This window comes from Choloepus didactylus, chromosome 18 (assembly GCF_015220235.1).
Source record: "Choloepus didactylus isolate mChoDid1 chromosome 18, mChoDid1.pri, whole genome shotgun sequence".
Taxonomy (NCBI): Eukaryota; Metazoa; Chordata; class Mammalia; order Pilosa; family Megalonychidae; genus Choloepus; species Choloepus didactylus.
The window spans coordinates 11162147-11189188 of record NC_051324.1 but is presented as its reverse complement, the minus strand read 5'-3'; the positions used below and the strand labels follow the sequence as shown (position 1 = coordinate 11189188).

Below are 27042 nucleotides of genomic sequence, written 5' to 3'. Positions count from 1 at the left end.
TCCCTCACAGAAGGAGAGAGCGCCCCACGTTGTTCCCATCCGGGCCAACAGCGCCTTCCACTCCGCCTCAGCACCCGCCGCCGCCCGCGTAAACCAGGCGCTTCCCCGGGCAGCACCGACGCGGCTCCGGCAGCCTGCCCGCTTGCAGCCTGCCTCAGTGACCCCTCACACCTGTTTCCTACAAGTTCGATGCGAGCATACCTGCACCGGTCATAATTACAGAGGCTCACACTGGTTTCGGGGTGCTCACATCCGCCTGAGCGCACAGCACGAGAGCCGTCGGCGGAGAGCGCGGGTGTCTGCGCTGCAGGCGGGAGGGACGGGAAGGCTCGGCCCGCGCAGGCTCTTCCTTCCCTTCCCAGAGGCTGCTGCTTGGAGGTCAGGAGGAGATCCAGAGGCCCTCCCGGCCCTGCCCCACGTAGCTTCCTGGGGCCTGCTGGTCTCCACAGCCCTCGGCCTCAGCTCGGACCCCTCTGGCCCTCTCCAGACTCAGGGTGAGCCCCAGGCGCTGGGATCCCCATTTCAGGACCTCAGGTCCGCACAAATCTGTCGTTCTTGCTGCTAAGCCCAATCTGGATGTATCTATCTCTCTGGATCTTAGACGGCTGGTAGTTGGTGAGCCCTACCGCCTGCTTCCCGTCCCCCTCACACCCACACCCACCCTCCTTGATTCGGACCTGCCCATCTCCATTACCCGATCCCCCACCCAGCCCCACCCTTCTTGCCCCGGGCCCCCGTCGTGGCCCCTGGCCTGCCTCCCACCCATCCGGGCACAGGTTACCTGCAGTATAATAGCTTCTCTTCTAAGTAACTTTCAATGATGAAACATAATGCCAGATTAGAGGAACTTAAACTTGCTTTGTTTACCCAAGCTGATATTTAAAAGTTGCTAACAAATTCTCAGTCCAGGCAAAGTCAGCAAGTGATCTCGCAAGAGCTTGCAAGTGATGTCCGTCCCTTCTGAAGTCTCTAGGGAAGAATCTCTTCCAGGCCTCTCTCCTGGCTTCTGGAAGTGGTCTGCGGCTCTCCATGGCGTTCTCTGTCTCCGTCGTCACGTGGCATTCTCCCCTCATCTGTCTGTCCGTGTCTAGTTCTCCCCTTCTTACAGGGACACGAGTCATCTTGGAATAGGCCCACCCTGATCCGTTTTGGCCTCGTATTAACTAATAACATCTTCAAGACCCTATTTCCAAATATGGTCCCACTCATAGGACTGTGGTTATGACTTGAAATGTCTTTTTAGACTTGAACAATTCAACCCATAAGAGGAGCCAAAGAACTTCTTTGTAGCAAAGAGATCGAGACCTCAATCCCTTCCCCTTGGAGGTTTAACATCACTATAACTTCCCTGGCAGACAGAGAAGTCTCTGACTGAGATCTGCTGGCAGGAAAGGCTGTCAAAGGCCCCAAGGGAAGGCCACCTTGAGTGAAGGAGACAGGACAGGTGACTGAATCGATCCTAAGGCCTGGAATGGGACGTGGGGGCCACCAGGTTTGGCACAGGTTGCAAGTGTCCTCTGAGTAGACTCCTGGAAGATGTGCTTTGGGAACCACAGCAAGTGAATGGAACAAAAGTGCAGGGGCCCAAGGGCATGATCCTCTTGGTCAGTGGTGATGCTGAGAGGGTGGGGTGCCATCTGGGCAAGCACCATCTTTAGCACTGGTGGCTAAAGAGTCAAAACTCTCACAGCCCATGCATCTGGTGGCTTAGGGGGGGCCAGAGCTGAGCAGGACATGAGGGAGCTAGATGGCCCTTTCCTCTTCCTATTGTACCCTGAGAAACTGCAGCGAGGCCCCCCACGGCGAAGCACAGAGGTTGTGCGCAGCCTGTCTCCAGCCGCAGCAGCTGATGACAGTGGCAGCAGAAATGGGGCCTGCTGGTGGGCTGATCACATTCCCTGGGTCTTCTCTGCAAGGTACATGAGGCAGGTCAGGCCCTTCTGAATTGCATGAGTCCCCCTGTATTCTCCAAGAATTTGCATAAGGGATTTCCCACTTAATCTGGGCTGACAAGGACCCGCACAATAACTTTGAAGATTAAAAAGAGTAGTAACCTTAGTGCTCCATGCAGGGGAAGCCAGTCATATGGGTAACAATAAATGTGCCTTGTTTCCACTACTCAAAAACATGATGCAGAGAATCACTATAAGCTCTTGAGACAGACTTCCAATCTTGTCTCCACTATGCTAGAGCCAAGTGACCTTGGTCAAGTCCCTTAACCTCTCTGACACTCAATTTCTTCATCTATAAAACCATTATCATCTTACACATCTGTGATGGTTAGGTTCATGTGTCAACTTGGCCAGGTAATGGTACCCAGGTGTCTGATCAAGCAAGCACTGGCCTAACCGTTACTGCAAGGACATTTGTGGCTGGTTAGTGAACCAGAAGGCTGGTGTATTAAATCATCAGTCAATTGGCTGTAGCTGTGACTGATTGTATCAATGAAGGGTGTGTCTTCTACAAAGAGAGAACGCAATCTGCTGGATTTAATCCAATCAGTTGAAGACTTTTAAGCAAGACAGACAGAGGACCTTCACTTCTTCGGCTGACCAGCGAGGCGGTTCATGAGTTCATCGAAGTCGCCTATTCATTGTCTGAGGAGTTCATCAAACATCTTCATTGGAGTTGCCAGTCTGCTGCCTGTCCTACAGAATTTGGACTCGTGCAAACCCACAGTTGCGTGAGACACTTTTATAAATCTTATATTTATAGATATCTCTAGTTGATTCTGTTTCCCTAGAGAACCCTAACTAATACATCATCCAATAAGGTATTTTACTGCAAAGATTAAGGAAGAGTGAATAGCAGCCCAACTGCGGAAAAGTTTGGCGATTCCTCAAAAGTTAAACATCCAAGTACCATATGATCCAGTGTAGCCGGCACCCTGCTGGCAACAGTGCCAGGCAGAACCCCGTTCCAGGTTCAGGACTCTCACTGCAGAAAGAATTCAGAGACAAGAGGGGTCAGTAGGAATAAGTAGTAGTTTATTAAAGAGAGAGACAAAGAAGACAATTAAAGAGATAAGGTGGGCATCTTCAAGGGAGAAACATACATTGAGTGAGAATGGGTTGGCTTTTTATAAAGGGAAATTTTACAGTGATTTTCTTATCTCAACCTTCAAACACTAGATATTTTCTTTGTTCTAGGAGGAGATAGTTATTGCAGTCATCAGAACTTGCGACCTGCCCTTGCATATCTAAAATTTGTCTTTGGGCAGATGTTTAAAAACCTTTATGACCCCATGTTATTTTTCATTAACTGAGAATTTGCTTTGAGCCCATGATTTCACAAATGCTGATGGTTTGGGGAGGCTTCAGAGCTTTAGGGGAAATTTTGGCTCCATATGAAGTCTGCAGTGGAAGTTTTGCAGGTTTGTGTCAACTCTTTTGAGGCTGAATAGAAGATCAGGAACCACGGCCTTGATGCTATATTCTATCCTGCCTCATTACCACACACTTGGAAAGGAACCACAGACTTGGGGCCTGGGGGTTTTGAGCATTGCCAGGGTAGGAGGCGTTTTTTCTTGACTCTGCCCTTTTCTTGGCCTGGAGCCCTCGCCTGTGTGCTCTTTGCCCTAGAACACCCTTCTTCCTACATCTCCCGCCAGTCTTGGCTGCAGGGCTGCCTCGAGTGCCATCCTAGCCGTTTTGCTGCTTCTTGCCTCATCTTTGCAGCACCTCGTGGACACACCTTTGGCAGGTAGGATCAGAGCCTCCTCAACCCCAGCACCCCGCACTCAGCCCTGAGATCCAACGTTGGGTCTTCCCTGGGTCCCTAGTCTGTTTGCTGCCTGTGCTCGTTTGAAGCTCTATGGACCCTAGAAAAACATGTTCTTAAAGTTAATCCATACCTGTGGGTGTGAACACATTGTAAGTAGGGCCTTGTAAGATGTAAACCAAATCATTCAGGATGAGACTTCATCCTCTTACTGGAGTTCTTTATAAACAGAATGAATACAGAGAGAAAGAAAGAAAAAGCCAGGGAAGCAAAAGGCTGAAATCAACAAAACCTGGAAGAGAAGAGAGAGACCAGCAGACACCACCATGTGCCTTGTCATGTGGCAGAGGAGCCAAGGATCGCCGGCAACTGGTCTTCGGGAAGAAAGCATCGCCTTGATGATGCCTTGATTTGGATATTTTTCCAGACTCCAACAAAAAGTGACTAGATTCCCATTGTTTAAGCTGAACCATTTTATGGTATTTGCTTTAAGTAGCCAAGGAAACCAAAGCACTGTCCTTGGCCCAATCCTCCTCACCACCAGGTGAGCTGACCAGAGACTTAAAAAGTCTTGATTTATTTGAGGAAGTGACTTTTTTTCCTTAAATGCACAGTGAAATGACAATGAAAAGTATGAATTTCCACTTAGGAAACTGTGGTAGATTTGTTTGAAATGTCTGTTGGTGTAGGTTGTACCTCTGGTATGGAATTCATGTTTTAAACACTTGTAACGGGCTAATTTGTTTTTTTAAACACACTTCCATGCCCCCTACCCTGAGATAGTGAAGAGTTAATTTGTTCCTAAACAAGCCTAAGTTTTTATTTTGCCAGTGGGAGTATGACCCTCTTTTTTTTTTTTTTTTTTTTTTGAGATCATAAAATGTTTGCAATGAAAATACAATTAATCAGTGTACCTAAATGACGTCTTTGTTTAAGGATCTAGCATCTCCCTGAACAACAAACTATATTGTTCCGCTGAGAAACTTCCTCTTTTAGGGACGTTAGATTATCTTCATTACATGTCTAGACAGTATCCAAGGAAAAGAACTCCAGCTGTGGGACCAAAACTTTTATTGTAAATTGAATTGAATTTTAAAGAACTAATTTTGAATTTGAAGTTTGTAAGCTGTTTCCTTGCCTTCTGCAAAAGCAGGAGACAGGGCCCTGGCCTGAGGATTCTGGGAGGGCAGAACCCTGGGCAAGAGGCTTTCAACCCCAGGGGAGAAAGGGGAGCTAGGAAAGAAGGGGGATTACAGTTTCCAAATCGAATTTAAAAACTGCCTGTTTCACTTTTGCTCCTCCCATCCCAGGATTTTTTTTTTTACAGAAAAACAAACCACTAAGAATACAACCAAAGCTTGTTTGATGACCGGGGACTCCTTTGCCACTGGAGGTTGGCAGGCAGGTCACTATGATGATGGAAGCTTGAATTACAAGAACTTGTCCAGAGACAATAATGAATTTTCTCCACGTGTGGCCTAGAAATGCAGAGAAAAATAAGGAGGTAGAGGGATGGTGGCAGCTCAAGTTAATTGATATTGTCCACCGGGGTGGGCTGGAGGGATGGGGGATCTTAAAAGGAAAAACATTCCAAGTGGGTATAGCTGTTGAAAGCAGTGATATCATTTTACCTGGCTTTCTCTGCCAGTGCTAACATCTTGTAAATGAAGAATTTAATCAATTAAATTGGGATTCCAGCATAGGAAGCCATTAGCGGGCAAATCTTGTTGGCTGCATTCCTCATTTGCAGGGCTTTATTACTTAATAATCCTAATTTGTATGGAGAGAGCTTTTTATTAGAGGATTTGGTTATTTTATGGCATTCAAGATTTTCAGAGGTGACTGTGTATTTTATGTGCAACCGTCCAGGAAGGGCGTATAATGCAGAGTTTATGAGCATAGCCTCTAACGACCAACATAAAGATTTGCTTCCTGGACAGCTTCTGCATTTGCACAGAGGCCTCTATGAATACATGGTCCTTTTTGTGACTCTTACCCCCAACACTCCCCACCTCTCACTGATTGCTGTAATGCTGGTATCTGCTCTCCTGGCCTCTTAAATGACAAGGCCCCTTGTAGCCAGAAGGCCAGTTGTAGCACTGACTTTTAAAATAGAACCCTAAAACTGTAAACAAGCAGAAAATTATAAATTAACCTTAAAATATAACCTAAAATAGCTTTTAAATGTAATCTTAAAATGGGAAGTAGGCAGGGGGTGAAAACATTTAGTCTCACAAAAAAGCAAGATGTAAAGTCTGCAACAATATGTAAATTGTAAATGTAAACTTTGCACCGTTCACAGGTATCACCTGGTTCCTAAAGGAAACAGGAAATGGCTAGATTGCTGGGGTTCTCCAAACCTCTATTACATGTTGTTCTGGTTTGTTAATGCTTCACAGAAGAATGGCCAATGATGTCTGGAAAACCTCTGTTAGGTGGGAAGGCACGTGGCTGGCGTCTGCGTGCTCCCAGGTTGCGTTTCAAAATGGCGTTCTCCAAAATGTTCTTGGGGCGTTTTGTCCTCTCTTAGCTGCAGCTCCTCTTCCAAGTGTCACTCTCAGTTGCTCTCCAAAATGTCACTCACAACTGCTCTAGTTCCTTCTGTTTGTCAGCTCATTTATATGGCTCCAGTGATTTAATTCAGACCCACTCAGAATGGATGGGGTAACACCTCCACGGAAATTATCCAATCAAAGTCATCACCCACAGTTGGGTGGGTCATATCTCTATGGAAACAGCCAATCAAAAGGTTCCAACCCAATCAACACTAATACATTGGCTGCCAAAAGACTGCATCAAAGATAATGGCATTTTGGGGGACATGAAACATCCAAACTGGCACACATGTTAACTAAAATGATTCACTCTCTTTGTCCTGCTCTAATGGGTTTAGCCAATTAAAGAATCACTTCGGGGAGATTGCCCCAAACCTCCCAGTTTTATATAGGTAAGCCTTTCATCTATCACTCTTGTTGCATGTTAATTAAATGATTATCTCCCTTTGTCTCTGAACCTGCATAAAAACCAACTGAAGAAATATATCTGGGAGGCAGATTTGGGAAAGCTTCCCCTGTCTCCTGCTGGCGTAAGTAAATCCTCTTTTCCTTCTCAGCCTGGTTCACTGTGACTTCTATTGGCTGTGCCAGATTTGGGAAATGCCCTTCTCCTGAAGTCTCTGGTTGTAAATGTCCAGGTGGGTTAGAACTCTGCAGCCGCACTAGCTCCCCTTGCTTTTGCTGAGAGGTATGTTTCTGGCCACTGCCACATGCCTAGGCCTCACTCCCCCCACTGGGGGCATCTACCGGGCATCTCTCCTTCCCCAGTCACCTTGTGGCCCTCTGGAATGACCCATGGCCAAAGCAGCTCTGACGGTGATGCTGTCCTGGATCTGATCAAGGTCAAGTGTCCTTGCTCATGATCTGGCAAAGCTGCCCTTTAACCATTGCCCACTTTGAGCCACCAGGTGAGAAAGACAGATCTACATGTTGCCTAGTTACTTGGTTGATACGGTGCACTTACTAGAGATTCTGGGATCACCCTGTTAGTTAAAGTAACTTAGAGCAGCTCTAACAGTTTGGTTGGTTGGTTAATGGCAGCCAGTATTGAATGAGATTAAAATGAAACTCCAACTTCCCTGGTATAATGTAAAGGAAGGAATACAAAAGCTGGGTCTCCAGGGCTGGGGTCGGGGAGTTGAAAAAGACCAGTCAGTCACCCACCTAATGACATAGACCCTTTCTATCTTGGGGGGACAATAGCGTATCCCCACTGGAATCATCATTTAGTGTACAGGTTTGCCTTCCCTGCCTGCAGTGCATGTGCTTCTGGGGTCTTTTTGATAAATACTATTTTCCTAGAAAATTATCCAGCTTCTCAAATTTATTTTTTTATGAACAATGAATAAATTAACTTATATCCCCATCTTCCCTTCCTCCCTCTCTCAATTCTATGACCAAACTTTTGTTTTGGACTTCATTCTATGTCAAATATATCCAACATTTGCTGCCTTTCTTTTGCCAAAATTTGCTTGGTTACCCCTCAATTGACTCAAATTCACCCCCCAGTAATTTCTTCAAGAAGGGACCATATTTCCTGATATCGAGCCTGTTCAAAATCGCCTTCTTATAAAATGCCTAACTCATATATTCTGTCCTTGAGTATCTTGTAGTTACTGATTTATTCTTTGGGCATTCAGTGTGGGTCTGTGGACATCCAAGACTAGCCTGATTTTTTTTTTTGGGGGGGGGCGGTATTTTCTTTATTAGAGAAGTTGTGGGTTTACAGAACAATCATGCATAAAATACACCACCCCACCACCAACACCTTGCATTGCTGTGAAACGTTTGTTATAACTGATGACAGCACATTTTTGTACTATTAACTGAAGTCCATGGTTTATCAGGGTTCACTGTTTGTGTAGTTTAGTTCGATGGATTTTTAAAAAATGTTTATTCTGTTACTCTATATACAATCTAACATTTCCCCCCTTTAATCATATTCAGATATATATTTCAGTGCTGTTAATTGCATTCACTATGTTGTGTTAACATCACCACCATCCATTACCAAAACATTTCTATCATTCCAAACAGAACCAGTACATCTTAAGCCCCAATTTCTCATTTTCTTCCCCACCCTGTCCCCTGGTAACCTATATTCTAGATTCAGACTCTATGAGGTTGCTTATTCCAATTGTTTCAAATCAGTGAGGTCACACACTATTTGTCCTTTTTTGTGTGGCTTATTTCACTTAACATGAAGTCTTCAAGGTTCATTCATGTTGTTGTATGTATCAGGACCTCATTCCTTTTTATGGCTGAATAATATTCCATTGCATGTATAGACCACATTTTATTTATCCATTCATTGGTTGATGGACACTTGGATTGCTTCCATATTTTGGCAAATGCCACTATGAACATCAGTGTGCAAATATCTGTTCGAGTCCCTGTTTTCTGTTTTTTTTTTGGGGGGGGGGGGTATATACCTGGTAGTGGAATTGCCAGGTCATGTGGTAATTCTATACTGAGCTTTCCAAGGAGCTAAGACAGTTCCCACAGCTTCTTCTACAGCAGCTGCACCACTTTTCATTCCCCCCAGCAATAAGCAAGTGCTCCTATTTCTCTATATCCTCTCCAACACTTGTTATTTTCTGTTTGTTTGTTTTTTTTAACAGCATGGGCTAACCTAATTTTTACACCCTCCCCTCCCCAATAAGTGACTTGATCTATTTTTCTGACAGCTCCAAAAATATTCTTTATTTTTGAAATCCAGTAACTTTACTAGGATAGGTGTTAGTGATGAACATTCGTGGTCAATTTTCCCTGGGATACAGCGTTCTCTTTCAAGATGTAGATCAAGTCTCCTTATTTCAGGAAAACTTTCGTGAATTATTGCTTTACATGTATGTTCTACTGCTTTGGTTTTCTTCTTCGGAGATTCCAACTCTGCATCTATTAAATCTCCTTTGCATGTCATGTGCAGAATATATAATGTAACAATATATATTATATGTTAATATATTAATTTGCAAGAAGGAGCAGCAACGCGGAGGAGAAGGGAGAGAGCTGAGAACGCACCTGCTACCTTGAGCCTCTTCAACAAGCCCAAGAGCCGGCGGGGACGCGCTGCACCCAGGCACCCTCGCACGCTCGCGCAGTCGGTCAAGAACAAAACCCACGCGCGCACCAACCGTCGCAACAAGAAGCCCCGGGGCCACGTGAAGGCTTCCCACGGGCACTGCAACTCGGAGACTTGCAGGAGACGTGAGTCGAGGTCCCCAAGTGCGGCAAGGGCGAGACGTCCACGCCAGGCAGGCAGGACCGCTGCATCTCCAGAATGTTCCTGCGCGGGACCGGGTCTTCGCGGTCCTGCAGAACTGCCCACGGCCGGCAAGTGGGGGCCTCCTGCAGCGTCCTGCCAAGACCCGCCCTTGTGTGGGAAATAATGATCAAGTCCCGGGGCTTTAAAATATATATATGCAATTAATATAACATACACTGTCTTAATAATGTATATGTAATAAATTAATATATTGTATGTATTATATGATATATATCAGTTTCTGTTATTCATTTTAACTCTACATTTATTTCCATTTCATTTGTTCACTTTCATGTCTCTCTTTTATGTCCCTTACTGCATTTTCCAGCGTCTGTTCTCCTTTTTCATCTTCATTTCTCTAATGATTGTGACGTTTTCCTTCCATTTCTTCCCGATATTCAGCCAGCTCGCATTTCAACTGTTCTTATTGTCCAAAAATCTCATTCCCAGGCTCTTGCATTTCTGCTTTTTTTATTACCTTTTTTGGTTTTTTAACTAATAAAATAAACATTTGATTAATGAAAATCTGAAAAACGTTATACCAAAACAAAAGTGAATACTAATGTTAAATAATATAATACTTCAAGGAATCTGTATAGCATAATCCAACTTTTTAAACTTTATACAAAAGCTATATTATAAATAGAAAATGGAACTGTTTGGGTATGAACCAAACTGTTTTAAAATACAAATACATAAAATGCTGATTTTTGGTCCTTTTTGAAAAAAGAACTAAGTTGATTTCTTTCTTTTCTTTTTTTTTTTTTTTTTTAACATGGCTCCAGGCACAAAAGCAGAATATAAGATGTTAACTGCAACTTTCTTAGAGATTGTCCTTGTAATTCATTAAATGTCACCAGTCAAAATGGCAATGAACTCTTCTTGATTTATTTCTCCATTGCCGTCTTTATCAGATTCACTTCTCATAGCCTGAAATTCATCATAACTCATATTTTCACCCAGACAACAAGTTTAAAAGTCCTCCAGCTTATTTTACCCGAATCATCATCATCGATAGTTTAAATGCCTTCAATATTTCTTTATGCGGATCTCCTTCCAATATCCAGGCTGTCACAACTTCATTAAAATCTTCAAAGGTGATTTTCCATATGGCTTTTCTGTCACAATCTTTAAGAATTATGACAGTAATTCACCATCAGCTTTTCTTACATCAAACCCCAGGGCTCTCATCGTCACCTTTAACTCATGATACACTATTGCTTCATCTTTGTCTGTATCAAATAGTTCAGAAGCATCTTTAATTTCTTGCTTCTGTTCCCCAGGGAGTTCTCTTCTTCTTTTTATTTTTCCTTTTTTTTTTTTCCTTTTTGATTTGTCTACTACACACTCATTTCTCAGAGCTAAACTCATTTTCTCTTTGGACAGAAACATTCCTCTCAAGAACCATTTTTAACCCCCTACTTGGAGCGCACAACTTCCAAGAGCCATTCAACAGACACCAATGACATATTACCTTCCTTAATCAGGATAATTGCTTCATTCATTCTTCTAATTCCTAGGAAAATGTTTAGTTACAGTTTCCATCCGCTCCACGGCAAAATTTCTCCACTGAGTATTTTTCACCCATTGGTGAATTTTACTGCCATTTTCCACATTTGTTTTCTTTTGATGCTGTGCTAGTTACTTTTCTCGTGCTTATTATTTAATGGGTTGTATTTTCCTGGGCCAACCATTCACAGGTGGCCTCCAACAGCACAGCCCTAAGGGGCTCTCCTTGGCTGCAGAAGGGACAGACTGCACCCTCCAAATAGGGCTCAGCTGTAGAAGTTTGTGTGGCACTCAGCTCTCCTGCTTCTCTGGCCAGACAACAGGACATAGCCCCAGCCTTGCTCCCTCAGTCCCCGTTCTCCTGCCAGACCCCAAGGATACACCACGGTGATGTTCTCACCTTCAGGGCGTGTATCTCTGTTCAGGTTTTCAAAAAAACTGCAGCCCCTTCTTCCTCTTGCCATGTCCCCTACTTCACCTCCTCCTGTGCAGTTTCTGCCGAATCACAGCTGGAGCTTTGGAATCTATGGATTTGTCTATTTTCTAGTGTCATTAAAAAATAAGTTTTCCAGGTGTTTTCATTCCCTTTATTTCTTTTATATGATTTTCAGGAGAAAAACATAAAGCTGACTTATGTGGACCTGCTCATATTGGGTGTCCCTTTTGTTCTGTGTTCATGGCGATTTTAGGACACTAAAACAGAGTTGCAGCAGCAGCTGTGGTTATAGCCTTATGGAGGAGTTGATCTGAAAGAGTGAAACCAAGATGCAGAGAAAGTGGCCCCACTCTCTGGTAATCCTGTCTCTAGGCTTGGTTTTCCCAGCCAACCCCATAGGCCTGCTGCCCCAGCCTGATGTTTAACACGATTTGATTTTTGTCCTACTAGAAAACAGGCCACCACAGTGGGCTGGCAGGCACGGACCCCGGCTTGTGGGAATCGGGCAACCCCTTTGAATCCTGACACCCTTCTGCTTCATCGGGCGTGTCAGTGTTCACCTCCATATGGTGCTCATACCTCCCCCCACACACACACATACCATTCCCATCCCACCTGGACCGTCACTCATACTCCTGGCTGCTGCTCCCCAAACCGGATCCAAGCTCTCAGAAAGGTGCATCCTGTAGTGCTGGATCCACAGTGGGACCTGATCCAGATCAGGGTCACCAGATGGTGCCAAAAAGCTCCTTCTTAGAGATAACCAAAATTAAGGATTGTAATATGGATGCAAGAGTATGTATTCCTCATCGGGCCCCACCAAAAGCTCCCTGATCATCTGTCTGTCCCTTAGCCAAGGAAGATTGTATCATGCAGATGAGATTGAGGAAGAGTTAGCCATTAAATATAACACCTTGTTGTTAAAGTGAGAGAAGATATTGCAGGGCTCCTTTCTACCACAGGGTGCTGGCCCCAGAGGCAACTCAGGAGTGACCACAGAAGGTTCTGCTCAGGCTGGATTACCCCCACTTCCCAGACTGGCTCGTCTACATGTCAGGTGATGAAAAATCTGGATTCAGGGGTTTTCTCCAGAATGGTGACTACTTCCCCTTTGGGATGCAGACAGTAGGAAATATTGCAATCCTGGAGTTCCCCTTTTTCATTCTTTTCACCCAAATGACTTGGTCATTCTTTTGATGCTACCACCTGTTACTTCCTGTCACACAGCAATCAGTGCCTTTAGGTTCTGTGACCATATTCCCCTCCTTGTTCTAAGCACATGCTTAATAAAGCAAAGAGAGCAATCAACTCACTTGCTCCTCCCATTTTAATCTATAAACTGGAAACTAAATCTTAAACACAAGGTGTCAACATGGATTATCACCACTAAAATATGCAACCACATTCAACAATCAGAATTCAATCTCAGACAGTAATAAAATTAAATGTGTGATGCAATGTCCAAAGTAGCATTTTGGGTGTGATGCCAGGTCCCCAGTGGTGTTGCAAAGGACAACACCCAAGCTCCCATCTCCCCGGAGAGTGGGAAGTACAGGCTCTGCCTCTTGGGTTGCCCACCCTGAAGGGTCCAAGAAGCCTCCAAGTGCTTGCTCAAGTTCAAAGGACTCAGCGTTTCTCTCAGGCTCTGCTCTTAGGGAACACTCAAACTAAGGCTTCCTCTGGGATTCTGGTTCATATCGAGATAACTGGGTTTTATAGGAGGATCTCTCGAGCCAGCTGGTTTCCCTACGGCCAAGAAGATCCCACCCACCCCTACAGAGCTGTTGGATGGCCTGGCCGAGAAATAGAAGCCATGCTCGGTGTTGCTTCAGGGAGGAGAGAGTGAGCTGCTGTGGGATGGGCCTCCACTTGGCTAGGGCAAGAAGCAAGAATGGCTAAATTGGCCCTCCAGAGAACCAGGGGTAGAGGAATCAACAATCCTTGATGGATAGACACAATTTCCTTTCTCTGACCCTTCTCCCCAGGATGTGTGTGAACACACACACGTATGTCCTGCCGTAAACCAAGTATTCTCAGTTCTCCAGGTTTAGGTGCCTTACTCCCCACCCCCCACCCCTTAACAACTCTGACAAGCTTGTAACCCCTCTACAGTACTGAAGCCCTCTCTGGTCTCCTTCACCCCAATTCCAGGCCAAGGCCCCTCCCTTTATTCCCAAAGCACATTTAACTTGAGGCATTAAAGAGGGAGAGAGAAGACAGTGGTTGAAGGCAGAAGGACAGTCAAGGATGGGTTTTTTAATGGAAAAGTGTTTGAGCATGGAGATCCACGGAGAAGGAGAGAAGCAAACACAAGAGGAAAGCAACCTGTTGTGGGGGGTTTTTAGGGGGAGTAGGGTGTTGAAGGCAATCAGTGACAAAGAGAGCTGGGGAGAGGTATGTGGTTAGATCTTTCCAAGTGGGCAAAAACATGAAGATATTTGAGTCCCATGTAAATGCTCACCAAAGGGTGGATTCAGCAGAGGAGGATTTTAATAATCAAGTGGATAGGAAGACCTGTTCTGTTGATACTAATCAAGCTCTATCCCCAGCTAAGCCTCTCATTGCCCAATGAGCTCATGAACAAAGTGGCTATGGTGGTAGGGACGGAGGTTATACATGGACTCAGCAACATGGACTTCTACTCACCAATGCCAAACTGGCTACAGCCACTGCTGAGTGCCCAATCTGCCAGCAGCAGAGACCCACACTCAGTCCTGAATAAGGCACCACTTCCCGAGGTGATCAGCCTGCTACTTGGTAGCAGGTTGATTACATTGGACCACTTTCATCATGGAAGGGGCAGTGATTTGTTCTAACTGGAATAGACACATACTCCAGATATGGGTTTGCCTTCCCTGCACGCAATGCTTCTGCCAGAACTACCATCCATGGACCTACAGAATGCCTTATCCACCATCATGGTAATCCACACAGCATTGTTTCTGATCAAGGAACCCCCTTCATGGCAAATGAAGTGCAAGAATGAGCACGTGCTCGTGGAATTCACTGGTCTTACCATGGTCCCCATCATCCTGAAGCAGCTGGACTGACAGAATGGTGGAACGGCATTTTGAAGATAATTACAGTGCCATCTGGGTGACAATACCTTGCAGGGCTGGGGCAGTGTTCTCCACGAGGCTGCGTATTCTCTGAATCAGCATCCATTCTATGGTGGTGTTTCTTCCATAGCCAGGATTCATGGATTCAGGAATCTAGGGGTGGAAATGGGAGTGGCACCACTGACTATCACCCCTAGTTTTCCACTGTCCCCGCAACCTTAAGCTCTACTGGTCTATAGGTCTTAGTTCCAAAAGGAGAAGTGTTTTCACCAGGAGATACAACAATAACTCCATTGAACTGGAAGTTAAGACTGCCACTTGGTCACTTTGGGCTCCTCATGCCTCTGAATTAACAGCTAAAGAAGAGAATTATTGTACTGGCTGGGGCGATTGATCCTGACTATCAAGGGGAAATAGGACTGCTGCTTCAATAAAGAAGAGTTTCCTGGAAGACAAGGAGATCCCCTAGGGCATCTCTCAGTATTTCCATGCCCTGTGATTAGAGTCAATGGAAAACTGAAACAACCCAATCAAGGGTAGACTACCTAATAGCCCAGAAACTTCAGGAATGAAGGTTTGGCTCACCCCACCAGGCAAAAACTATGGACAGCTGAGGGTAAAGGGAATATGGAATGGGTAGTGGAAGAAGGCAGCCATAAATACAAGCTATGACCATGTGATCAGTTACAGAAACGAGGACTGTAATGATTATGAATATTTCTTCCTTGTTTTGTTATGGATATTTTTGTATATATACATAAAGCAAATATCTTCACTTTCTTCCCTATCTTATCCCCTTATCATATAAGGTAAGTTGTATTAACTTTATGTCATAATATTTAACTTTACAGCATATTAAATTTAAGACTGAATATTACCCAAAGACTTGCACCGTCTTCTAGGGAAAGAGTGTGTTTCTGTTTGTACACAGTGTAGTTGAGTATTGTTAGACAAAAACATAACTGTTATTGTTTTTATTTAGAGATTAAATATGATTTAAGGAGATGCATATGGGTGCCAATCTGACAAGGGATGGACTGTGATGGTTAAGTTCACGTGTCAGTTTAGCTAGGTTATTGTTCATAGTTGTTTAGTCAAGGAAGCACTGGCCTGATTGTTACTGTGAGGCTATTTCATGGATTTAAATCACCAGTAAATTGAGTGCTTCTATGACTGATTACATCTACAATCAACTAGGGAGATTGCTTTCAACAATGAGAGATGTTTCATCGAACCAGTTGAAGGCCTTAAAAGGAAAACTGATTATTTTTGCAGTAAGAACAAAGAATTTCCCTGTCTACTTCAGCCAGCCAGCTTCTCCCAGGGAATTCACTGAAAACCTTCATCAGAGTTCACAGCTTGAGGCCCGCCTTACGGAATTTGAATTTGCCAATCCCCATGGTTGCATGAGCCAATTCCTATAATGAATCTCATAATCTTTACGTAATATTTATATTATAATCTTTACATTGTATTTCAATTTACATTCTATATCCTGTTGGTTCATTTTCCCCGGAGAACCCTGACTAATACAGAGGGAAATACATAAAGATAAGATCAAACTGTGTATATTATTTTGCAGCTTGCATTTTTTACTTAACAATTTCTTAAAGACTTAAACACGACCCCTCAACGATTACCAAAAATTTGTGTTATGCACTCAAAGACTCAACCTCCCTACAACACAAAGAGTGAACCTTAATGTAAACTATGGACTATAGTTAATAACATAATTACAATATTGTTTCATCAATTGTAACAAAAGTACCCCACTAAGGCAAAATGTTAATAATAGGGAAAACTATTGTGGGGGTGTTATATGGGATCTCTGCACTTTATGCATGATTTTTCTGTAACCTACAACTGCTCTAATAAAAAAAAAAAAATTTTAAGAGAAAAAAGAAGACTCCATGATCTGGGAGAGAGGATCCATTGAGCAATACCTAAAGCACATGCTCACCTCCAGCTACACCAGGAAGATGAGGGAGAATGTCGTCCTTCTGGTCACCTGTGCCCCTCTAGCACCCACGTAACAAGAGGTGCCCTAAAGCAGAGATGACACATGTTTACTGTAATATCTTTTGCCTGTTTCTCTGCTGAGTTGGTTTTCTCTTGCTATTTTGTAGTTTTGTATGTTCCAGATATTATTTACTTGTTATAAATGTTGCAAATATTTCATCCCATTCTATTGTTTGCCCCTAATTTCAGTTGTCCCAGTCATCTATCCCTTCTGTAGAAGCAGAATATGATACCTCTATACCTCTATGTGTAAAATCTATTACCTACAATTTTTTTTATTGTCTTCTATATTGTTGGGCCCTACCGTTTCTGATTCAGCGCTACTGAATAAATATATATATATAAAAGTAGAGAGAGAAGAAGATGAATTATACGGTGTGTGAATATCTCTCAATAAAATTTCATTTTAAAAAAAGTAGAGAAAAGAGTATAACGAATATCTGTGTACTGTATCCACCATCCTGCTTCAACAATTATCAACGTAAATTATCAATGTACGGCCCCTCCCACTTTCTCCCTCCACCCTGCGGAATCATTTCAAAGCAAATCCCAGAGAGACAATTTCACCTGTCAGTATTACAGCAGGTCTCTCTCTCTCTCTCAAAACAGAAGATTCTCTTGTTTCTAACTTGACTACGATATTCTTATCATACCAACACTTTATTCAATTCTCAAGTTTATCTGCTTTTCCCATAATGCCTTTTTGCAATTAGTCTATTCAAATCAAGATCCAAATTCCACACATTGCATGTAATTGATATGTCTCTTCATGCTCTTTTGATCTATTACAATTCCCCCTCCCTCTTTTTCATTCCTGCCATTTATCTGTTGAAAAGAAAAAGAAATTTGCCCTGCAAAATTTTCTACCATCAGAATTTGCCTGAAGGCACCTCCACGTTCATGTTTCTCTCTCGTCTGTATTTCCTTTAAGCAGGTAGTGAGTGCTAGAAGCTTAATTAGGAATATTTCTATTCTTACTTCTTTCTCTGGGTTGATATCTGGAGCTATCCAGGTGGTGCTAGACCTCCTGATTTTGACCTTGACTTAGTGGAAAGGTTTCTCAGAGCTGCCCGGTGTAGAGGTTGGGACAGGGTTGGAGTTTCTCACACCCCCAGGCTCAGACCTGCTCTCAGCATCAACCTCACACACCCCTTCTCCTGCATTCATGTTTCTCCTTCATCCTGGCTGCGATCTCCCATCTTCTCCCTTCTGTAAGCAACCATTCGAATGGGTCTAACATATGTCCTTGAAAATGTGTGAGTCTCTGAAAATTAAGTCATGTTATTGGGTGAGCATGCTTGTAACTTGAGTAATGTTGTGTTATCGATGACATCCTGGTTTTTGTTTTTGTTTTTGTTTTACTTTTTTCATTCATTCAGCACTGCTTTTTGGTCTGTCCCTGTTGCTGAGTGTACATCTGTTCACTGTTTCTAAACACTGGGTGTTGACCCATCAGACACACTTGCCCCATTTGGATAACTCTGCCATCTGTAGGCGCCGCGATTGCTCTGGTTCCTGGCTGCCCAACAGCATCCAGTGGACATCTCGGCAGTGCCCCAGGGTCCACCTTTGTATGTGATGCTATTTTTTATATAGAAAGCCAGCTTTCCCAATAACGCCTTTTTCCCCAACAATTTGACATGCCCCCTTCATTATGTCTTTAAGTTCCATTTACTCTTAGATCTGCCTGGGCTCTCTATTCCATCCCATCAGTCTATTTGTGTGTTTCATTACCATACTGTTTTTATTCATGTGGTTTTATACTATATTAATGTCTGCCTGGGCTAGTTTCTCTTCCCCCGATTTTTTTTTTCCCAAATTGAGTTTCACTTTTCCATATTCATTTTTGAAAAAGATTATGTTAATTGCATTGAATTTATACATTGACTTGGAAAGAATTTTAATTTTTTCTTCTACATTCTTTACATGTTATTGCAGTGGCAGCTGACTAATACACCTGCTGAAGTCTCTTATTAAGTCTAATGGTTTGTCTTTTGATGGTGTTGATTTCCTATGTTGACGATCATCTTGTTTTATCTCTTCCTTTCCAGAAGAAGGATACAGGTTAGAAAAAGTCTGTTCTTTCCTGGTGCTGGGCCCAGCACATTGTTAAACAGGAGCAGTAATAGCAGCGTGGCAGAGGCTTTTAACTGACTCCCATTATCCATTCCCCCCTTTTCTCTACACCAGGGACCAGCAAACCTTTACTGCAAAGAATCAGATAGTAAATATTTAAGATTTTGTAGGCCATACAGTCTTTGCCCCAACTACTCAACCCTGCTCTTGATGCATGAAAACAGTTACAGAGATTAGGTAACAAATAAGCATGGCCATGTTCCAATAAAACTTTATTTACAAGAATACATGTGGGCCATAGTTTGCTGACCCCTGCTCTACCTTAATAGAATCTCCTGGTTTTTAGCTGGAATATGGTTCCCATGAAAAAAAAAAAGAGTACACTTCTCTGCCCTATTTGTAGCTAACTGTGGCCCCGGGACTAGTTCTGGGCAAAGAGAATGTAAGCTGAAGTAGTATTTCCTGAAGTATCCTCAGAGAGAAAGAGAGAGAGAAAGAAAGATCCATTTTCCTTCTCTTTTCTCATTTCTCATTTCTCTTGTTCCATGGCTGGAGTGGAGCAGACATTTTGTCTGGAGCAAAAAGACAGGGGAAGTCTGGAAGCTACACAATCTTATCATAAGATTGAATTTTGCCAAGTGCTTTTTCTGCAGTGTGTAAATGTTTTCCTCTGTACTCCTTTAATCTTCTGAACTCTCTAAATCTATTATATCAATAGATGTTAAGCCATCTTTGAACTCTTGGCATATAATGCTACTTTAAACATGTCTCTTTTAACACACTGTTTGATTTGGTTAGCTGATATTTTATATGGGAATTTTACATTTCTGGTCACTTTAGTGAAAATTGTTTATTTGAAATATGTTCAAACTTGCTTTATGGCCCAGAATTTGTTCAATTTTTTAAAAATTCCAGTGTACTTGTATTCTGTAGTTGGTGGGTACAGCATACTGAATATGTCCATTGAGTTGTGATGGTTCTTTCTGGGGTTCAAAACTTCTGTATCTTGATTGAATTTTTGTCTGCTGGAAAATCTGTTACTGAGAAAGATGTGTTACAATCTCCAACTACAAATATAGATTTATCTATCTCTTAAACTTCTAAAGTTTTGTTCCATATATTTTGTGGCTTTGTTGTTCAATATATGCATATTTAACACTATTGTATCCTGCTGTTGAATTGAAACTTTTATCATTAGGAACTAATGCTCTTTATCTCTACTAATACTTTTTGTTATGAAGTATGTTTTGTATAAAATTACTTTAGCTAGGATTTACCCAATGTAGTGTTCAGTAAGGAATTTGGCCTCCCCAAAGAGAGGCCTGGCCTTTGAGAGGTAGCATCTAACACCTGGGATTCCCCAAGTGATAGGTGGGTTTTTGTCTTCATGGTGGGCCCCTAGGACCATACCTGATAGTTTATGGTAAGAGACGATGCCAGGTGGGGCCATCCACACCAGAGTCTTAGGGTGGGGCTGGCCATGCCAGAAAGACCAACCGTGTGATTAGAGGGTTGAAGCTTTGGGTCATCTGACATGAGCTCCACCTCTGACTTGGATACAGAAATTCGTGTGAGCTCCCAAGTTTGGCAATACTCCTTGCATATTGTAACACTTAAATGCCCGGAGGGTAACACAACCCTGAAGACAAAGAAAGCTTCACATTTGGAATCTTTCCAGATCCTGACCTAAGCATCTCTCCTTTGACTTATTCTAATCTGTATCCTTCTCCTGTAATAAATATAACCATGAGTATAACAGGTTTCATTGAGTTCTGTGAGTCTATGGCATTATCAAATTGGAGAGTGGTTTGGGGGAACCCCTCAACTTGCAGATGGTGTCAGAAGTCTTGGGTGGACTTCGCCGTCTAGAGGACTGTACCCTTAACTCACAGTTTGGTTAACTCCGGGTATATATCTTTTTCACATTTTTATTGTCAGCCTTTCTGTTTTAGATGTGTCTCTTGAGCATAGAGTAGGATTTTATTTTGTATTCTGTCTGGAATTTTTTGTCTTTTAACTTAGATCATTTAGTCTTTTGCATTTAATATAATCAGCAACATATTTGGGATTCATAACTAATTTATATTTGGGGGGTTAATCTTTCTGTTTTGTTTTTTGCCTTCCTTTGGATTAATATTTTTTTCTCTATTTTCTCTTTATAAGTTTGGAAGTTATAACCTCTGTTTCCAAGAGAGTAACCTAGAAATTACAACAATGTTGGGAAACACTATCTTTACCTTGCTGTTTTAAACATGGAAGTGTTACATAATTACATTCTCTATATCCATATTATATAACCTTTTTCCCTTCTAAAGTTACTTGTGTTTTCTTTTTCTTTCACCTTCAGATTTGTTTATTTCATTGGCCTTTCCAGGAATCTGATTTTCCTTTATTGATCGTATCTACTCTTTTTACTTTATATTTCATTCATTTTTCTAGCATTTTTATAAATTCCTCCTATTTTGGAGGATTTATTTTGTTATTCTTTAACCAGCTTCTTGAGTTTAAATCTTAGCTTATTTGAATTCAGCCTTTCTTGTTTATTAATAAATGCACTGAAGGCTACACACTTCTTCCCCAATTTCAATATATAGTGGCCTCATCATTCATTTCTAAGTCACTTGACTTTTTCATTTTGATTTTCTTCAACTCAAAACTATTTAGAAAGATGGTGAGAAATGTATATGTTGATAGATGTTTTTTGGCTGTACTTTTGTGTTTGTTTGTAATTTTATTGTGGTCAGAGCATATCTCCTTTTTGGGAAGGGTTGGGGTCTTACTTGTGGACTAATGCCTTGTCAATTTTTGTTTAATCCCACAAGTGTCTTAATCAGTTTGTCCTGGTCACCTGCTCTCGGTGGCGGATTCTGTTTGTTTTGGTGTTTCTCCTCCATGATCCCGGTTTTCCTCTATGTTTGGTGATTCTTGGCTGTGGGCTCATCTTGGAGGTTCCCTGTTAGTGGGTCTGTGGACACTGCCTCTGTTTACTGTAATGAATGAACGGATACCAATGAGCTTCATTCAAAGCTTTTGAAACACTCAACCCATTGGGGAGCTTCCTGGGGATATTGCTGGAAGTAGGATGCTCCCTAGTAACGATACTATTTTATAGCTGTGGCCCAAACTCACATACCTGTAAATAACACAACTGGGCTCCTAACCCAGGCCCTCTGGGCCAAAACCCATTCAGTTCCCATGACAACACACAGCATTCCAAAGGCATCCTCAGGCCAAGCAGCCCTCTCCCATTTCATTATTCACAATAAGCAAAAACTCATACAATTTTTAAGTACATATCTCTTCCTTTTACTCTAAAAAAAAAAAAGTTGGCAATAATAATCTTTATAGCAAATTGCAGAACATGGCCTGGGTTCCAAGCTCCCGACACCTCCAAACATTATTCTACACTCCTCAGACACCATCCTTCCCCCTTCCCTTAAAATCCTAGAAGAAAATCTCTGAGAAGGTGGAGGAGGCCCCCAGATAGGAGGACTCCCAATCGCGGACCCCTTTGGCAGGTCAAGACATTGAGGGAATAAATTAGGGGTCGAGGCGCTCCTAGCTGGCCTTGCCCAGCTCTGTCTCGCAGACCCAGCGGTAGGGCCTCCGGCAGACGTCGTCGTTCCAGCGGCCGTCGTCAGTGAAGTGGGCGCAGTCCTCGCCGCCCCCGAGCCCATGCCCGTACCAGTCGTCCGGCTGCTCTGGTCTCCAGTTCCTGAGTTGAAGGGAAGACGTGGGCCCAGTAGAGCAGACCCTCAGCCAAGTCCCTGAGAAGCCCCCCAGGAGCAGCCAGGCTGGGCTGGAGGGGCCGCCGGGGACACACGCACTCACTTGAAGCCCGTCTCGTAGTCCGTGCCATCCACCCACTTCCAGGACCCAGAGTGGTCGGTGAGGCCCATCCAGGTGTTCACAGGGCCTATGTGATGATGGAGGAATCTCTGGGGAGAGAAGAGGGTGATGGTGACGTCGTCGTAGACCAGCCAGCCTCCCAGGGAGGCCCTCTGGGATGCTCACCTGTTCCTCCCAGGAGGTGATGACCACCAGGTGGGCGTTCTCCAGCTGGCAGTACTTGTCCGCCTCGGCCCAGGGCTTCCCGGAGCGAGAGAACCAGTAGCAGCTGCCTTCCAGCTCCACCCAGTTAACTGGGCAGCAGGGCTTTTCAGTGCCTGGGAGAGAGGGCAGAGGGAGGGTAGAGGGGCTGGGCTGCTGCCCGGGGGGGAAGGAGGGGGAGGGCGGGAAAGAGGGGCTGGCACCCCCGCCTCCTCACTGTTGCCCTGTAGGACGGCCATCTGACAGTTCAGGCTACGCAGGTCAGACACAAACTGCTTCACGTGGAGCAGCAAGCTGGAGTGATCTGGGGAGACAGAAGACAGACAAACGGGGCAGCGCGGGGAGGCCAGGACAGGGAGATGAGGTCAGTGTGGGCTGGGGGTGGGGGGCCATACAGGGGCCTGGAGACCAATAGCAGATGCCCCAGCCCCAAGACCTCATGGCTTGGCGTGAGACCCCCCTGTACTTTGCACACACGCACACATGCACACACTTGCCCAAGCACATGAACACGCGAGCACACGCGTTCTCTCCCACCTTCACTGAGCTCCTTCTGCTGTTTCTCCAGCTGGGATTCCAGGGCCTTCATCTTTCTGCCCACACCACCTCCTAGGGGAGGGACAGGCTCAGTGTCCCCGCGCCGCCGGCCCCGCCCCAGGCCCCGCCCCCGGCCTCGGCCCGCCCCCGGCCCCGCCCCCGGCCCCGCCCCCGGCCCACACCCTGCGTGCTCAGCTCCTTGACGTCGGCCTCGGCGCTGTCTGAGAAGTTGCGGAAAGTCTCTCTTAGGGAGCGCAGCTCTCCCCGCAGCTGGGAGTCTGGGCAGGAGAGGGTGCGGACAGGACAAAATGAGGGCGCCGCGTCCCGCACCAGGGCACCCATCACTCCCCCTCCCCCCTGTCCCCCACCAAACCCCTCTTTGTGCGCCCTTCCCCGCCCACCCCGGGCCACTCACTCTGGGATCCGATGACGCAGAGAACCACCAGCAGCAGGAGGCTGAGGCCCAGGGCGAGCAGGAGGAGGAGGGGCCCGGAGCAGAGGCGCCGGAAGAGGGGCTGCGGCGGGGGCGGCCCTGCAGGAGGAGCGCGCGGGTCAGGGGCGCGGGGCCAGCGGGGAGCCGGGGGCGGCCTTGGGGTCCTGCGGGGCGAGCAGGCAAGGGCCAGAACTGGGAAGACCCAAGTAGGAAAAGAAATCTGGGCAGTGGGTGACCTGAGGGGTCAGAGGCCACTGGAGAGGTGAGGGGTGGGGGGCAGGCAGCTGGTGTGCCTCAGGGCGCAGAGACTTAAGGGTGGGGTTTGTGCAGCAGAGGTGGCTGGGGTGGGTGGGGTTGGTGGCCAGCAAGGGCGTCGCTTGGATCCTAACCCTCCTTGGCTGGGTGCAGGCAGGGAAGGTGGGGTAGCCAGACATCAGGCTCCTCGTGGCCCCCCATCCCAGGGAGACCAGAAACGACGCCTCTCACCATGCTCCCTGCCATGCTGTCCTCCCCTGCGGCCCCTTCCCCCTTCAAAGTGCACTGCCCACTCCCCATCCCCCCAAACTTCATCCTTCCTCAACCGAAACAGCATTCCCTGCTCACATGAGAAAGAAAGGGAGCTGGATTTTAATGCAGGAGCATCTCATCCCCTCTCAGACTAGAGACCCCCAGAGACCCGGCCCTGCTCCCTCCACTCCACACCTAAGGACCCCGAGGCCAGACCCTTCCGCTGCCCTGTTACCCTAAACAGTGGCCCCAGAGCAGGCCCCTCCAGGAATGACCCTTTCTCAGGGTCTCCCACGCTCCCGCTTCTTCACCCTCTCCAGCTCTGCCCCTTAGAAGCTCCTGTTCCTTCACAAGCTCTCGCCTCAGGCTCCTCCCAGAAACCTTCCCCCCAGAACCAAACTGATCCCATTCACACATGAACACACATGGCCAAGGCCCACTGGGTGTCTGAAGAGGGCCTAATTTTTTAAAACAAACAGGGGCGACCTCACCACTCTGGCTTCCAGATATTCCCACACTCCAGGGTCCTCAGAGGTGGGTGCCAGCGTGAGGGTCAGGAGGCCCGCAGAGGCCTTGGGCATCTGCCACCCAGAAAGGGACTCCAACCCCGCACCCTGCACTCCCCCTGCGAGGGGCTCAGTCACAGCTCTCCGAGTGAGGGGGGCAGACCCAGAAGTAGAGGAAAGCAGGAGCTGTGCTGAGGAAATGGGGGGAGAGGCAACCCCTCACCTTTCCTCAGCTGGTAGTGGTCACCCTCCTCATTGTCCAGATGCTGAAGATCTTGATATTCCTTCGTCATGATCGGTCTGGGGCTGGCCCTGGGACCACGAAAAGGCCGAGGCTGGGGGTGAGGGTGGGGCTGACCTGAGTTGGAGCTTGAGAGGGGGATCCTGCTCCTTTCCAGGTCTGACGGAGGCTGGGGGCTGCCTGGAGACCTCCCTTCTCTCCTCCTTTCCCTCCCAGGCCTGACATTCAAAATCCATCCTCTGAAGTGTCCCCACCCAACCCCACCCCTCCCTGACCCCAAGTTCCCCCCCAGTCAGTCCCCCCGACCTCCCATCCCATTCCCACCTGCTCCCCCATCCCGTCCCCCACATGCTCCCCCATCCTGTCCCCGTCTTTCTTCCCGTTTTACTTGTGGAAAGTCTCAAGGTCTGACTCCTGGGTCCCTCAGTGCTGGGCAGATCCCAGCTAAGGAGGGGACTAAAAGCCTGGAGAACTGGGGTGCGTGGACAGCACTGGACGGTGGTCGGGGAGGGGGCAGTGTCCATGCGAGGGCCCTGAGCCCTGGGCGTCTGTGCGTCCGCGTGTCCGTGTGTCCAAGCACTCCTAACCTGGCATCTCCTGTGCCCAGGACTTTGAACAGTAAACAGAAGTGGAGACGAATTTAGAACTCGGGGGGTGGGGGGTGCGAGTGGGGGACGGGCTGGCTTCTGCTCTCCTCCCCTGGGAGGGAAGGAGTCACCTCCCTCCTCATTCATGATCTGGGGGGGAGCCAGGCCAGGAGGGGCCGGGGCTGCCGGCCGCTGTTTCCCCCACCCCCCTTTCACATCCCGCCTCCGAAGTTCCCAGAACTGTTGGTGTCTCCAAATACCCCTGAGCAGGATCAGAGGCGCCGGCCCTCTGCTCTTGCCCAACCTGGGGCTGTGACCCTGGCTCCCAAGCCCCGGCTTCCGGGGGGCTCAGAGGCCACGCTCCCCAGCTCCCCTGATGGCTCCAGGGGAGTAAAGTCCTCCCGCAGCAGGGGGCGGGAAGGGGAACGAGTGCAGGGGGCTGCGGGAGAGCTGGCTCCCCACCCCCCCCAAGTTGGGATTGGGTGCCCACCCAACCTCCACTTGACTCCTACTGCGTGCAGAGGATTTTCAGGCCTTAACTCCCCCCATTCTCCCCAGGTCACATCCGCCCGCAGAGGGCACCCCAAAAAGTAGGAGCTGACCCAGGTCACAGTACAGGGAGCGGCCGAGGGAGGACGGGGATCTGGGTAGCCTGAGTCCAGGGCCCAGGCGCTGCCCCCAGAACCCCTCTGCCCTCCGGACCCACCACCAGATCCCATCGTGTTGGCAGGGCTGGCCCCAGGGTCCCTCCCAGCCCCTGGGGGTGGGGGGGTCCGGAGAGGAGCCTATGGATTAGTATTGTGCTCGTTGGAAGCTGGGCGATATCAAAGAGGTTAAAAAGCTTTGCTTTAGGTCCCCAAGTGAAGTCATACAAATCCTACCTTTATGGTAATTTCAATGAGAGAACTAGTCTTGGATTATGGGAGTTTTGAATTATGTGGGATATTCAGGAACACATCTCTTGCATAAAATGTGTGCCCGCGTTTGTGTGAATCATGGAAACCCCAGTGTTGTTTACACGTGCTGAGACTGGCCAATAATTTTGGCAGCTGTTGGGGTGTTAATTCAACAATCACCCTTATTATTGCTTAAAATCTGGTTTATTCAATAGGACTGTAAAACACAGTGAACCTTAATGTCAACTATGGACTATGGTTAATATTATGATAATAATCTGCTTTCATCAATTGTAACGAAGGTACCACGTTAAGGCAAGGTGTCGATAATCAGGGATAACATGGGAACTCTGTATTTTCTGCATGATTTTTCTGTAAACCTACAACTTCTCCAATTAAAAAAAAAAAATCTGGCTTATTCAGGCAAACTAATGTCTGCTGTTTCGGTCAGAACAGTGATTACCATTGCAGAATGACTGGAAATGTGCACGGGGGCTTTTGGGGTGATGGAATATTCTGCATCCTGATCTGGATGCTGATTACACAAATGTGTTCAGGTTGTAAAAATGCAGGAAGCTATTCACTTATGACCTGTGTGCATTTCGGTTTATATGTTAAACTGGAATAAGAAGTTTGTGAAATC

At 45.9% G+C, this 27042-nt stretch overlaps 1 protein-coding gene and 1 pseudogene across 2 annotated transcripts; both read right to left on the bottom strand.

Moving 5' to 3' along the window:
* Positions 1-10389: 10389 nt before the first annotated feature.
* On the bottom strand, positions 10390-10914 carry LOC119514986 (annotated as a pseudogene).
* Positions 10915-21931: 11017 nt separating this feature from the next.
* On the bottom strand, positions 21932-25519 carry LOC119513838 (asialoglycoprotein receptor 1). 2 transcript variants are annotated; one of them, XM_037809290.1, is made up of 9 exons: positions 25305-25519; positions 24899-25010; positions 23645-23761; positions 23412-23507; positions 23230-23301; positions 22910-22996; positions 22657-22808; positions 22474-22580; positions 21932-22357 (listed from the first exon to the last, which is right to left on the bottom strand). In XM_037809290.1, exons 2-9 carry the CDS (start codon positions 24966-24968, stop codon positions 22201-22203), a joined length of 858 nt encoding a protein of 285 aa, XP_037665218.1. In that variant the 5' UTR covers positions 24969-25010; positions 25305-25519; the 3' UTR covers positions 21932-22200. The 2 variants fall into 2 exon arrangements, with proteins under 2 accessions (XP_037665218.1, XP_037665217.1); XM_037809289.1 differs by having other exon boundaries at positions 24899-24987.
* Positions 25520-27042: the final 1523 nt, after the last annotated feature.